The sequence below is a fragment of the Littorina saxatilis genome, unplaced genomic scaffold, assembly GCF_037325665.1.
Source record: "Littorina saxatilis isolate snail1 unplaced genomic scaffold, US_GU_Lsax_2.0 scaffold_351, whole genome shotgun sequence".
NCBI classification, from domain to species: Eukaryota; Metazoa; Mollusca; class Gastropoda; order Littorinimorpha; family Littorinidae; genus Littorina; species Littorina saxatilis.
Genome location: NW_027127220.1, coordinates 77,501 through 92,500, shown reverse-complemented (window position 1 = coordinate 92,500; position 15,000 = coordinate 77,501). Strand labels below are relative to the sequence as shown.

Sequence of the window (15,000 nt, the reverse complement as noted above, 5' to 3'; positions counted from 1 at the left end):
ATAAATCCCTCGTCGCACGTCAGGATCAAACCCACGCCGATAGCCACGACTGCTTTGAAGCCAACGCCACTGCTCACTGAGATATTTCTTAACTCAGCCTTTGTACGCATGCATACACATACACACACACAATCAGACAGACACACACACACACACACAGATACACACAGACACACACACCCACACCATGACACACACCCCATGACACACACACCATGACACCCACCGGAGGAGGCAGAGAGCGTGGCCTGCAGGAAAGAGTTGTCTTCCAGCATGTGAAGGAGTTGCTGGCCCTGAGAGTGGTAGAGGAAGAGCATGGGGATGTCAACGTCGTTGGTTCCGTCGCCCGACATGGCAAACAGCGGCTGGGACTCACTGGTGCTGCCCTCTGTGTGGTCTGTGCAACAACATACAGACCATATACAACAATCATCATATCATTCAGTGTTACAACATACAGACCATATACAACAATCATCATATCATTCAGTGTTACAACACTGACCATCTTCAGCAGCACACTCACATGTCTGCTACCAGAGACACGTCCAAGGTAATGTCAACACTGACACTGTCAGGCTTGCACTTTTCTCTCTCCCTCTTACTTTCTCTCTCTCAGGCACACACACAGGCACACACACAGGCACACACACACACAGGCACACACACACACACACACACAGGCACACACACACAGGCACACACACACACAGTCACACACACACACAGACACACACACACAGAGGCACACACACAGGCACACACACACACAGACACAGCCACACACACACACAGGCACACACACACAGCCACACACACACAGGCACACACACACACACAGGCACACACACACACAGCCACACACACACACACAGGCACACACACACACACAGGCACAAACACACACAAACACACACAGGCACACACACACACAGGCACACACAGCCACACAGGCACACACACACACAGGCACACACACACACATACACATGCACACACACTGGCACACACACACAGGCACACACACACAGGCACACACACACAGGCACACACAGACAGGCACACACAGACAGGCACACACACACAGGCACACACAGACACAGGCACACACACACACAGGCACACACACACAGCCACACACACACACAGGCACACAGGCACACACACAGGCACACACACAGGCACACACACACACGCACACACAGGCAAACACACACAGCCACACACACACACAGGCACACACACACACACACAGCCACACACACACACACAGGCACACACACACAGCCACACACACACACAGGCACACACACACAGCCACACACACACACAGGCACACACACACAGCCACACACACACACACAGGCACACACACACAGGCACACACACAGGCACACACACACACAGGCACACACACACACACAGGCACACACACAGCCACACACACACACAGGCACACACACACAGGCACACACACACAGGCACACACAGGCACACACACACACAGGCACACACACAGGCACACACACACACACACACACAGGCACACACACCGACACAGACACACAGACACCCACACACAGGCACACACACACACAGGCACACACACACAGGCACACACACACAGGCACACACACACCCTCTCTACCTCTCTCTGACTCTCTCTGACACTCACTCAAACCACATGAAGATAACACGGTTAAACGCAACCCTCCCTTTTCAAACAAACACTGCCCCGAGGAAGAGGCCAATAAAGTAAGTGTTTTAACCACGACACTTACCGATGACAATGCCGCCTATGGCCCCTATCCGCTGAAGGTTCCTGGCCTGAAATCACACACAAGTCACGTCCAAGTCAAACGAAGCTCTTGAAAGCAGTACTAGGGGTATTTTCTTGAGAAAACAAGAAGGGCAAAGCCCATACGACTCACATGCTTGACCTTGACCTTTACATGACCTTGACCTTCAGGGTCAAGGTCAAATAACTAAACCTAGCAATGACATCATACACTAAGAACTGCTTTACACATTTTTCCTACCAAAATACATGTGACCTTGACCCAAGGTCAAGGTCATCCAAGGTCATGCAACACAAAGCTGTTAATTCAAGACATAGGAAGTACAATGGTGCTTATTGGCTCTTTCTACCATGAGATATGGTCACTTTTAGTGGTTCACTACCTTATTTTGGTCACATTTCATAAGGGTCAAAGTGACCTTGACCTTGATCATATGTGACCAAATGTGTCTCATGATGAAAGCATAACATGTGCCCCACATAATTTTTAAGTTTGAAACAGTTATCTTCCATAGTTCAGGGTCAAGGTCACTTCAAAATATGTATACAATCCAACTTTGAAGAGCTCCAGTGACCTTGACCTTGAAGCAAGGCAAACCAAACTGGTATCAAAAGATGGGGCTTACTTTGCCCTATATATCATATATAGGTGAGGTATTCAATCTCAAAAACTTCAGAGAAAATGGGAAAAATGTGAAAAATAGCTGTTTTTTAAACAACATTTATGGCCCCTGCGACCTTGACCTTGAAGCAAGGTCAAGATGCTATGTATGTTTTTTTGGGGCCTTGTCATCATACACCATCTTGCCAAATTTGGTACTGATAGACTGAATAGTGTCCAAGAAATATCCAACGTTAAAGTTTTCCGGACGGACGACTCGGGTGAGTACATAGACTCACTTTTGCTTCGCATGTGAGTCAAAAAGGTACTTTTGTTTGGGGGGGGGGGGGGGGAGGGGGAAAGAGAGAGAGAGAGAGAGAGAGAGAGAGAGAGAGAGAGAGAGAGAGAGAGAGAGAGAGAGAGAGAGAGAGAGAGAGAGAAAAAAAATGTGAGTTAGTGAAGAGTGAGTGGAAAGTTGGTCAGAGAGAGAGTATAAAGTTGGTTAGAGAGAGAGAGTGGAAAGTTGGTCAGAGAGTGAATGGAAAGTTGGTTAGAGAGAGAGAGTGGAAAGTTGGTTAGAGAGAGAGTGGAAAGTTGGTTAGAGAGAGAGTGGAAAGTTGGTCAGAGTGAGTGGAAAGTTGGTTAGAGAGAAAGTGTAAAGTTAGTTAGAGAGAGAGTGGAAAGTTGGTCAGACAGTGAGTGGAAAGTTGGTCAGAGAGAGAGTGGAAAGATGGTCAGAGAGAGAGTGGAAAGTTGGTCACAGAGAGAGTATAAAGTTGGTTAGAGAGAGAGTGGAAAGTTGGTTAGAGAGAAAGTGGAAAGTTGGTTAGAGAGAGAGTGGAAAGTTGGTCAGAGAGTGGGTGGAAAGTTGGTTTGAGAGTGAGTGGAAAGTTGGTCAGAGAGAGAGAGTGGAAAGTTGGTCAGAGAGTGAGTGGAAAGTTGGTTAGAGAATGAGTGGAAAGTTGGTCAGAGAGTGAGTGGAAAGTTGGTCAGAGAATGAGTGGAAAGTTGGTTAGAGAGAGAGTGGAAAGTTGGTCAGAGAGAGAGTGGAAAGTTGGTCAGAGAGTGAGTGGAAAGATGGTTAGAGAATGAGTGGAAAGTTGGTCAGAGAGTGAGTGGAAAGTTGGTTAGAGAATGAGTGGAAAGATGGTTAGAGAATGAGTGGAGAGTTGGTCAGAGAGTGAGTGGAAAGTTGGTTAGAGAATGAGTGGAAAGTTGGTTAGAGAGAGTGGAAAGTTGGTTAGAGAGAGAGTGGAAAGTAGGTTAGAGAGAGAGTGGAAAGTTGGTCAGAGTGAGTGGAAAGTTGGTCAGAGAATGAGTGGAAAGTTGGTCAGAGAGAGAGTGGAAAGTTGGTCAGAGAGTGAGTGGAAAGTTGGTCAGAGAGTGAGTGGAAAGTTGGTTAGAGAATGAGTGGAGAGTTGGTCAGAGAGTGAGTGGAAAGTTGGTTAGAGAATGAGTGGAAAGTTGGTTAGAGAATGAGTGGAGAGTTGGTCAGAGAGTGAGTGGAAAGTTGGTTAGAGAATGAGTGGAAAGTTGGTTAGAGAGAGAGTGGAAAGTTGGTTAGAGAGAGAGTGGAAAGTAGGTTAGAGAGAGAGTGGAAAGTTGGTAAGAGAGTGAGAGGAAAGTTGGTCAGAGTGAGTGGAAAGTTGGTCAGAGTGAGTGGAAAGTTGGTAAGAGAGTGAGAGGAAAGTTGGTTAGAGAGTGAGAGGAAAGTTGGTTAGAGAGAGAGTGGAAAGTTGGTCAGAGTGAGTGGAAAGTTGGTAAGAGAGTGAGTGGAAAGTTGGTCAGAGTGAGTGGAAAGTTGTTAAGAGAGTGAGAGGAAAGTTGGTCAGAGAGAGAGTATAAAGTTGGTTAGAGAGAGAGTGGAAAGTTGGTCAGAGAGTGAGTGGAAAGTTGGTCAGAGAGTGAGTGGAAAGTTGGTTAGAGAGAAAGTGGAAAGTTGGTCAGACAGTGAGTGGAAAGTTGGTCAGAGAGAAAGTGTAAAGTTGGTTAGAGAGAGAGAGTGGAAAGTTGGTCAGAGAGTGAGTGGAAAGTTGGTAAGTGAGAGAGTGGAAAGTTGGTCAGAGAGAGAGTGGAAAGTTGGTCAGAGAGTGAGTGGAAAGTTGGTAAGAGAGAGAGTGGAAAGTTGGTCAGAGAGTGAGTGGAAAGTTGGTTAGAGAATGAGTGGAAAGTTGGTCAGAGAGAAAGTCGAAAGTTGGTCAGAGAGTGAGTGAAAAGTTGGTTAGAGAGAGAGTGGAAAGTAGGTTAGAGAGAGTGGAAAGTTGGTCAGAGTGAGTGGAACGTTGGTAAGAGAGTGAGAGGAAAGTTGGTCAGAGTGAGTGGAAAGTTGGTAAGAGAGTGAGAGGAAAGTTGGTCAGAGTGAGTGGAAAGTTGGTTAGAGAGAGAGTGGAAAGTAGGTTAGAGAGAGAGTGGAAAGTTGGTCAGAGTGAGTGGAACGTTGGTAAGAGAGTGAGTGGAAAGTTGGTTAGAGAATGAGAGGAAAGTTGGTTAGAGAGTGAGAGGAAAGTTGGTTAGAGAATGAGAGGAAAGTTGGTCAGAGAGAGAGTGGAAAGTTGGTTAGAGTGAGTGGAAAATTGGTTAGAGAGTGAGAGGAAAGTTGGTTAGAGAATGAGAGGAAAGTTGGTTAGAGAGTGAGTGGAAAGTTGGTTAGAGAGTGAGAGGAAAGTTGGTTAGAGAATGAGTGGAAAGTTGGTTAGAGAGTGAGAGGAAAGTTGGTTAGAGAATGAGAGGAAAGTTGGTTAGAGAGTGAGTGGAAAGTTGGTTAGAGAGTAAGAGGAAAGTTGATCAGAGTGAGAGGAAAGTTGGTTAGAGAATGAGTAGAAAGGTGGTTAGAGTGAGAGGAAAGTTGGTTAGAGAATGAGAGGAAAGTTGGTTAGAGAGTGAGAGGAAAGTTGGTTAGAGAGTGAGAGGAAAGTTGGTCAGAGTGAGAGGAAAGTAGGTTAGAGAGAGAGTGGAAAGTTGGTTAGAGAGTGAGTGGAAAGTTGGTCAGAGTGAGAGGAAAGTTGGTTAGAGAATGAGTGGAAAGTTGGTTAGAGAGTGAGAGGAAAGTTGGTTAGAGAATGAGAGGAAAGTTGGTTGAGAATGAGTGGAAAGTTGGTTAGAGAGTGAGTGGAACGTTGGTTAGAGTGAGTGGAAAGTTGGTTAGAGAGTGAGAGGAAAATTGGTTAGAGAGAGTGGAAAGTTGGTCAGAGAGAGAGTGGAAAGTTGGTTAGAGTGAGTGGAAAGTTGGTTAGAGAGTGAGAGGAAAGTTGGTTAGAGAATGAGTGGAAAGTTGGTTAGAGAGAGAGTGGAAAGTTGGTTAGAGTGAGTGGAAAGTTGGTTAGAGAGTGAGAGGAAAGTTGGTTAGAGAATGAGTGAAAAGTTGGTTAGAGAGAGAGTGGAAAGTTGGTTAGAGAGTGAGAGGAAAGTTGGTCAGAGTGAGTGGAAAGTTGGTCAGAGAATGAGTGGAAAGTTGGTTAGAGAGAGAGAGTGGAAAGTTGGTTAGAGAGTGAGAGGAAAGTTGGTCAGAGTGAGTGGAAAGTTGGTCAGAGAATGAGTGGAAAGTTGGTTAGAGAGAGAGAGGAAAGTTGGTAAGAGAGTGAGTGGAAAGTTGGTCAGAGTGAGAGGAAAGTTGGTTAGAGAGTGAGAGGAAAGTTGGTTAGAGAGTGAGAGGAAAGTTGGTAAGAGAGTGAGTGGAAAGTTTGTCAGAGTGAGAGGAAAGTTGGTTAGAGAGTGAGTGGAAAGTTGGTCAGAGTGAGTGGAAAGTTGGTCAGAGTGAGAGGAAAGTTGGTAAGAGAGTGAGTGGAAAGTTGGTCAGAGAGAGAGAGGAAAGTTGGTCAGAGAGTGAGAGGAAAGTTGGTCAGAGAGAGAGGAAAGTTGGTAAGAGAGTGAGAGGAAAGTTGGTCATAGAGTGAGTGGAAAGTTGGTCTGAGTGAGTGGAAAGTTGGTTAGAGAGTGAGTGGAAAGTTGGTCAGAGTGAGTGGAAAGTTGGTCAGAGTGAGTGGAAAGTTGGTCAGAGTGAGTGGAAAGTTGGTTAGAGAGAGAGTGGAAAGTTGGTCAGAGAGAGAGTGGAAAGGTGGTCAGAGTGAGTGGAAAGTTGGTTAGAGAGTGAGAGGAAAGTTGGTCAGAGTGAGTGGAAAGTTGGTCAGAGTGAGTGGAAAGTTGGTTAGAGAGAGAGTGGAAAGTTGGTTAGAGAGAGAGTGGAAAGTAGGTTAGAGAGAGAGTGGAAAGTTGGTAAGAGAGTGAGAGGAAAGTTGGTCAGAGTGAGTGGAAAGTTGGTCAGAGTGAGTGGAAAGTTGGTAAGAGAGTGAGAGGAAAGTTGGTTAGAGAGAGAGTGGAAAGTTGGTCAGAGTGAGTGGAAAGTTGGTAAGAGAGAGTGGAAAGTTGGTCAGAGTGAGTGGAAAGTTGGTGAGAGAGTGAGTGGAAAGTTGGTTCGAGAGTGAATGGAAAGTTGGTTAGAGAGAGAGTGGAAAGTTGGTCAGAGAGAGTGGAAAGTTGGTCAGAGAGAGAGTGGAAAGTTGGTCAGAGTGAGTGGAAAGTTGGTCAGAGAGAGAGTGGAAAGTTGGTTAGAGAGTAAATGGAAAGTTGGTCAGAGTGAGTGGAAAGTTGGTTAGAGAATGAGTGGAAAGTTGGTCAGAGTGAGTGGAAAGTTGGTTAGAGAATGAGTGGAAAGTTGGTCAGAGAGCTAGAGAGAGTGGAAAGTTGGTCAGAGTGAGTGGAAAGTTGGTCAGAGAGAGAGTGGAAAGTTGGTTAGAGAGTAAATGGAAAGTTGGTCAGAGTGAGTGGAAAGTTGGTTAGAGAATGAGTGGAAAGTTGGTCAGAGTGAGTGGAAAGTTGGTTAGAGAATGAGTGGAAAGTTGGTCAGAGTGAGTGGAAAGTTGGTCAGAGTGAGTGGAAAGTTGGTTAGAGAGTGAGTGGAAAGTTGGTTAGAGAGTGAATGGAAAGTTGGTTAGAGAGAGAGTGGAAAGTTGGTCAGAGTGAGTGGAAAGTTGGTTAGAGAGAGAGTGGAAAGTTGGTCAGAGAGAGAGTGGAAAGTTGGTCAGAGTGAGTGGAAAGTTGGTCAGAGAGAGAGTGGAAAGTTGGTTAGAGAGTAAATGGAAAGTTGGTCAGAGTGAGTGGAAAGTTGGTTAGAGAATGAGTGGAAAGTTGGTCAGAGTGAGTGGAAAGTTGGTTAGAGAATGAGTGGAAAGTTGGTCAGAGTGAGTGGAAAGTTGGTCAGAGTGAGTGGAAAGTTGGTCAGAGAGAGAGTGGAAAGTTGGTCAGAGAGTGAGTGGAAAGTTGGTCAGAGAGTGAGGGAAAAGTTGGTCAAAGAGTGAGTGGAAAGTTGGTTAGAGAGAAAGTCGAAAGTTGGTCAGAGAGTGAGTGAAAAGTTGGTTAGAGAGAGAGTGGAAAGTTGGTCAGAGAGAAAGTGGAAAGTTGGTCAGAGAATGAGTGGAAAGTTGGTTAGAGAGTGAGTGGAAAGTTGGTCAGAGAATGAGTGGAAAGTTGGTTAGAGAGTGAGTGGAAAGTTGGTTAGAGAATGAGTGGAAAGTTGGTTAGAGAGTGAGTGGAAAGTTGGTTAGAGAATGAGTGGAAAGTTGGTTAGAGAGAGAGTGGCGCCTGGTGAGAGCTGACCGTTACATCAGTGCTGACTGACCTTGTCAACAAACATGCAGTCGCCTCGCTCCAGGATCACGATGTGTCCGGCAAGCTCCTGAACGTTCTCCATCTCCTTGCACGCTCGGTACGGCCGTGACACCGCCAGCATGCCTGTCACCTGCACACACATCACAGGTAACATATAGCTACCTGCACCCTGTCGTCAGTGAGTGTGACAGCATGCCGTGTGTCATCACACAAACCTCACACTGACAGGTAACATAGCGCTACGTCAGTGAGTGTGACAGCATGCCGTGTGTCATCACACAAACCTCACACTGACAGGTAACATAGCGCTACCTGCCCCCTGTCGTCAGTGAGTGTGACAGCATGCCGTGTGTCATCACACAAACCTCACACTGACAGGTAACATAGCGCTACCTGCCCCCTGTCGTCAGTGAGTGTGACAGCATGCCGTGTGTCATCACACAAACCTCACACTGACAGGTAACACACCGCTACCTGCCCCCCACAAGCCTGAGAAATGACAGGTAACACACCGCTACCTGCCCCCCACAAGCCTGAGAAATGACAGGTAACACACCGCTACCTGCCCCCCACAAGCCTGAGAAATGACAGGTAACACACCGCTACCTGCCCCCCACAAGCCTGAGAAATGACAGGTAACACACCGCTACCTGCCCCCCACAAGCCTGAGAAATGACAGGTAACACACCGCTACCTGCCCCCCACAAGCCTGAGAAATGACAGGTAACACACCGCTACCTGCCCCCCACAAGCCTGAGAAATGACAGGTAACACACCGCTACCTGCCCCCCACAAGCCAGAGAAATGACAGGTAACACAGCGCTACCTGCCCCCCACAAGCCTGAGAAATGACAGGTAACACACCGCTACCTGCCCCCCACAAGCCTGAGAAATGACAGGTAACACACCGCTACCTGCCCCCCACAAGCCTGAGAAATGACAGGTAACACACCGCTACCTGCCCCCCACAAGCCAGAGAAATGACAGGTAACACACCGCTACCTGCCCCCCACAAGCCTGAGAAATGACAGTGCATGAACATGAAGACAAACACAACTTTATTAACACTAAAATACACGTAGAAACTGACACGATTCTGACAGACCCAACACACTCATGGTCAGAATATAAAACATTGATTCACACAAATCCCATTTGAATGCTACTCACGGGTGTGTTGTCCTTGAGGTCGTACCCAAACTGTGCGGGGCCGGCGCGGATCACCTCCGTCTCCTTCAGGCCGGGGATGGTGACGTGGATAAACATGGGGTCGTGTTGAGCTGCACACAGCGGTTAACATGATTCACCTCTATCTCATGCCTCAACAACTACATCAACCAACATGGGGTCATGCTGAGCTGCACACAGCGGTTAACATGATTCACCTCTATCTCATGCCTCAACAACTACATCAACCAACATGGCGTCGTGTTGGGCTGCCCACAGCGGATTAACGATTCACCTCTATCTCATGCCTCAACAACTACATCAACCAACATGGCGTCGTGTTGGGCTGCCCACAGCGGATTAACATGATTCACCTCTATCTCATGCCTCAACAACTACATCAACCAACATGGCGTCGTGTTGGGCTGAACACAGCGGTACAACACATTCACTTCTTACAACTCCATCACCCAACACTTCATAGAATTCATCATTTTGTTCACACCATCCTCTCAGCCGTGGCATTATTACATCACAGAGAGCAAAAGAAACCGAAGTTAAGACTGTCACAAAAGCAGGTGACCTTGAACTTCAGGCTGCTGGTGTCATGACAGTTCTATCAACCAACAGTTCTGGGAATTTACTGTTTTGTCAGCGCTAGCATGAGGTCAGAGAAAGTAAAAAGAAACATGTACAAGTGAGAGAGAGTAGAGACGGAGAGAAGTGTGTGAAACCGTGACCTTCGGGCTGCTGGTGTCATGGCAGCTCTATCAACTAAGAGTTCTGGGAATTGACCGTTATCTCAGAAACTAAAAGAAACATTAACAAGTGAGAGAGAGTGGAGACAGAGGGAAGTGAGTGTGACCCTGACCTTCGGGCTGCTGGTGTTTGGACAACTCGATCATCTCCTGCATGAACTGCATGCCGTCCTCCGCGTCCGCTGGACTGTGAGCCTGTAGACATCATCACACACAATCGAACATTTTAGTAATAAATTTTCATTTGATTAATATACTCACCCAACTCACATATAGGAATTTGCTTCAGTTTAGTGCTAGAACGCTGTACTACGCATCACCTTGGTAACAAGGGAGGCAACTCTAAAAAAAGAACGACCCTGACCTATAAACAGGACATAGGCCAGACCGAGGCTGCCTTCCTACTTGCGCGCGCATACACTGCGCGGCCATATTGAATCATTCCCACTGAAGCGATTAAACCCCTTCTTTTTTTGAGAAAATCTTAATAGCGGGGTAGGAGGGAGGTAATTAACTTGCGTCGCCAGTGCTAGGCTTGTTCGTATGACCAACTTCTCGTTCGTATTTGCATATGAGAATAACGGTATTTTTACCGGCACTTGAGCCAGAGCGAGGCTCACTTCCTTCCGTTATCTCGTTGTGTCGTGTGCGCTGAATTTGAGTCAGTTTCGTCGAAGTTTTCTGCTTTTGTTTTTGCATCGATAAAATACTTTAGTGCTTTGACAAGCAAGATGGAGGATGATGAGTTTGAAACTTTCTTTTGAGTTGTTTCTTGACAACAAATTGTATGCGGAATCGGAACGAATTACTGAGGAAGATCTTTGCAATGAACTGTGTATCGCGGTGAAAAAAATGACAGTTCGTCAAGTGACAATGACGGTTACGAAACAGAATTTACGAAAGTGCAGATGGATACAAACAGTGGCTGGTCCAGTTTAGTGAAATGACAGGACCAGCAAACATTACCGATAATCTGACTGATGTTGGATACTTTCTTCTGCGGTTTTTTTGCGTAGCAAATGCTCGACTAGCTTGTCGAAGAGACACTGCGTAGAAACTGACTGAAATTCAGCGCAAAGCAAGCCAGTGACAAGACGTAAAAAGTTCGCGTGTTCGGAAATGGCGACCTGTGGATCTAGTGGAGATCAAAGCTTTTCTCTGCTTGTTGTTGCAAACCGAACTAGTAAAACAATTGTCCTATGACATGCACTGGTCCACACATCCTATTTAGAAACCAGGATTAGGAAGTTGGATGGTCAACATGATTACCTGTTCAAAGGAGTTTCACCAGGCATAGACTGGTTAGTTTCACAAAATTCCACGGACTAGCCAACATGACCCCTTTTCATTTTTTATTTGTATTTATTGCTAAGAAAATAAATGATGCATGCAAACAAAATATTTTAATGTTAAATATAACCCCATCACAACCACAAAGTTTCATGCTTATAGTGCATTTTCAAAGAAGTTGTAAGTGTTGAAAGTGAGTGGGTGTTATTCTTATGCCAGGAAAGCAAAATAATGTGGCTACAGGGGAAGTAATGCTGGCTGGAATCTGGAGTGCTAAAGGTTAATCAAATGAAAATGTATTACTAAAATTTTCGATTAAATTACATATCTTATCCCAACTCACATATAGCAGATTGCTAATGCAGGTGGTGGGATGCTCACTCTATGAACTAGGCAATAATTTGCCCTGCTGCTACCATTGCTGGTAGTGCATTGGAACCGTCCTGTCGCGCGCTGGAAAAGTCGCGCAGGTAGAGGTTGATAAAGACGTCCTCCGATCTCCAGTAGGCGGAGTCAAGGACTTCAGATAATCTTCCCGATTTTAGCACCAACTTAGATATGTCCTTATCTACCTTTGTGTTCAAAGACGATAAGAGTAGCTTTTGCCTGTGATCTTAAACCCTTTGTGTTCAAAGACGATAAGAGTAGCTTTTGCCTGTGATCTTAAAGCTCTTGTGTGAGACAGGAAAGAGCATAGTGATCTAACTGGTCAGATTCATAAGACAGGAAAGAGCATAGTGATCTAACTGGTCAGATTCATAAGACAGGAAAGAGCATAGTGATCTAACTGGTCAGATTCATAAGACAGGAAAGAGCATAGTGATCTAACTGGTCAGATTCATAAGACAGGAAAGAGCATAGTGATCTAACTGGTCAGATTCATAAGACAGGAAAGAGCATAGTGATCCAACTGGTCAGATTCATAAGACAGGAAAGAGCATAGTGATCTAACTGGTCAGATTCATAAGACAGGAAAGAGCATAGTGATCTAACTGGTCAGATTCATAAGACAGGAAAGAGCATTGTGATCCAACTGGTCAGATTCATAAGACAGGAAAGAGCATAGTGATCTAACTGGTCAGATTCATAAGACAGGAAAGAGCATAGTGATCTAACTGGTCAGATTCATAAGACAGGAAAGAGCATAGTGATCTAACTGGTCAGATTCATAAGACAGGAAAGAGCATAGTGATCTAACTGGTCAGATTCATAAGACAGGAAAGAGCATTGTGATCCAACTGGTCAGATTCATAAGACAGGAAAGAGCATAGTGATCTAACTGGTCAGATTCATAAGACAGGAAAGAGCATAGTGATCTAACTGGTCAGATTCATAAGACAGGAAAGAGCATAGTGATCTAACTGGTCAGATTCATAAGACAGGAAAGAGCATAGTGATCTAACTGGTCAGATTCATAAGACAGGAAAGAGCATAGTGATCTAACTGGTCAGATTCATAAGACTGGGTCGCCTGCGGTGAGAATCCTATAAAGAGGAAGAACTTTGACCATCGGAGATGGTTGTCCTGGCTTCTGATTCTTGGCTAAGAAGTCTGGCCGGAAACGGAGTGAGATAGAGCGTCTCTATTGAAAACTACGTCTCCCGGTAAGCCGAAGAGTGCGTGAATCTCGCTACCTCTGCGCGCTGTAGCTAGGAGTAAAAAGGGAGAGCGTTTCGCGCGTCATGTTTATGAAGGCTAGCGGACTGCAGCAGTTCCAAATCTGTGGAGCGTAGAAACTCCGGTACCAAAAGACTCGGACTTGTCTTGCTGTGACCTTTTGGTTATGAACGCTATCTAGCATATGGTCTCTCTGTGAAGAGAGACCTGTAATCTTATAATGCGAGCTAAGTAAGTCACATTGATAAGATTGGGGAGAAACATTGCCTAATTCGGGTAAGGCCTAGGATTAGGTCCATGTTCTATCTCGCACAGCCTGGACAGAGCCCAAGGGAGAACTGTCCAAGTTACGCACACGCCCCCCCCCCCCCCCCTCTTTTCCTTTCCGCCTTGTCTCAACAGACTTATGAGAGAGGAGGAAGGCCCCGTTTGCGAGAGTGTGACAGAATGTCACTGGTCTTTTTCAAAGAAAAGGATGAAGTTCTGAGAGGAAATCAAGCTCCAGAGAAGACAACCGTTGTCCTCAATGGTATCAGTGAGAACTATAGACCCATGTCCCTACGCCCCTATGCGGTGGCTTGAAAGAAAGAGGGCGAACTCCTGTTAAACCGGACGTGTAGCCCTCGTGGGAGGGAAGTACTGCTGAAGTTGTGTTTGAGTAAACGACAGTACAATAGCTGAAGCCGTAAGGCTGCAGCTTGAAAGTTAAAAAGATTGCCGGACGGGCCCCTGTTCAAAACGGTCACCCATCCCGATAGTTTGTTTGTTTGTTTGTTTGCTTAACGCCCAGCCGACCACTAAGGGCCATATCAGGGCGGTGCTGCTTTGACATATAACGTGCGCCACACACAAGACAGAAGTCGCAGCACAGGCTTCATGTCTCACCCAGTCACATTATTCTGACACCGGACCAACAAGTCCTAGCACTAACCCCATAATGCCAGACGCCAGGCGGAGCAGCCACTAGATTGCCAATTTTAAAGTCTTAGGTATGACCCGGCCGGGGTTCGAACCCACGACCTCCCGATCACGGGGCGGACGCCTTACCACTAGGCCAAATCCCGGTAGTAACCGGGCCCGATGCTGCTTAACCTCAGTGGTCGGAAAGAGACCGTGTTGCAGCCTTTCATTGTAAAACGAGAAAGTCTGACTGTATGGCTAGAGGCATTACGTGGAGTTAGTTCTGAAACCTTGAGAAGATATCTTCAAGGTAAGAGAACTGGCTTAGGGATAGAGCTCTGTTTGCCAAGGTTTCGTTAACTGGTACTTCAAGTGCTGGAAAGTTGTACCCTCTTTCTGCCTTTTTGCGGAAGTGACTCGGCCTATATTGTCGCTAGAAACCATGCAGAGGGATCTGAGTATGTATCCGAAGCTGAATCCCTGAAACTGGAGTTCCGTGATTCAGCCTTCTTTGAGCTAAATCCAGAGGAAAAGAGGGGTAGACGCAGTAGAGCTGGAAGCCTATACCATACTGTGACGAGTGTGACGTCACTTCGATGGCTTAGCCGAGAAGGCTTGAGATTTTGACTGGGCGTAAAACTGAGTACTATTCTGCAATGTAGGAGAGGCCTCCTAGCACATTGCAAAGTTGTGCAAAATCCAGGGGCCGCCGCTGGGAAGACTACAGTAAGAGTGTAGCTTGTTAACTCGCGGGAGAAAAGGACCCTGAGGGGCGTAATGCCGAAGTTGAATCACTGAACCACAAGGTATGTGTTTCTATCTGTTATTGCCAAAAACATAAGTGTTCCCTATCTTTTGCGTATGGGAAAAAGATCCCCAATGCTAAAAGCTTCTGTGCCGAACATAAGGGTCGCCACATGATGGTGTCCTTAGTTCTTTCCGTAACCTCTTAAAGTGAATCGCTGAAACTTTCGAAGTTATGCGAGTCCTTCTTGTTGCCCGGCGATAGTCGCTGAAGTGCGACTGTAAAGCCATTTAACCTTAAACGAAGAGGCTTGTACGTTTGAAGCCATAAGCTGTCTGACGTAGGGGCCGAGTCGAAAGTAACAAGTAGCGAACGTTTTAGGCGGAATGCCGCTACCAGAAGGGGTAGGCTTCGCCGGAAATGTTCCGTCTGATAGGTTAAGGACAGTGGCTCGGTAAAGCTAAAGGTTTTTGAGTCAGAACTGCACCAGTTAGTTGGCCATGTTCTGGAGAGCTGATGG

General features: G+C 46.3%; 1 protein-coding gene across 1 annotated transcript in view; it reads right to left on the bottom strand.

Moving 5' to 3' along the window:
• The window catches only part of LOC138955686 (ER degradation-enhancing alpha-mannosidase-like protein 3), an 85,248-nt gene that overhangs the window by 5,023 nt on the left and 65,225 nt on the right, over positions 1 to 15,000 (bottom strand). Inside the window, exons 17-21 of the mRNA XM_070327240.1 lie at positions 10,042 to 10,123; positions 9,174 to 9,283; positions 8,014 to 8,133; positions 1,782 to 1,827; positions 227 to 397 (exon numbers count right to left, since the gene is read on the bottom strand). Of these exons, the coding sequence (XP_070183341.1) occupies positions 227 to 397; positions 1,782 to 1,827; positions 8,014 to 8,133; positions 9,174 to 9,283; positions 10,042 to 10,123 (529 nt within the window). The remainder of the gene's footprint in view (positions 1 to 226; positions 398 to 1,781; positions 1,828 to 8,013; positions 8,134 to 9,173; positions 9,284 to 10,041; positions 10,124 to 15,000) is intronic.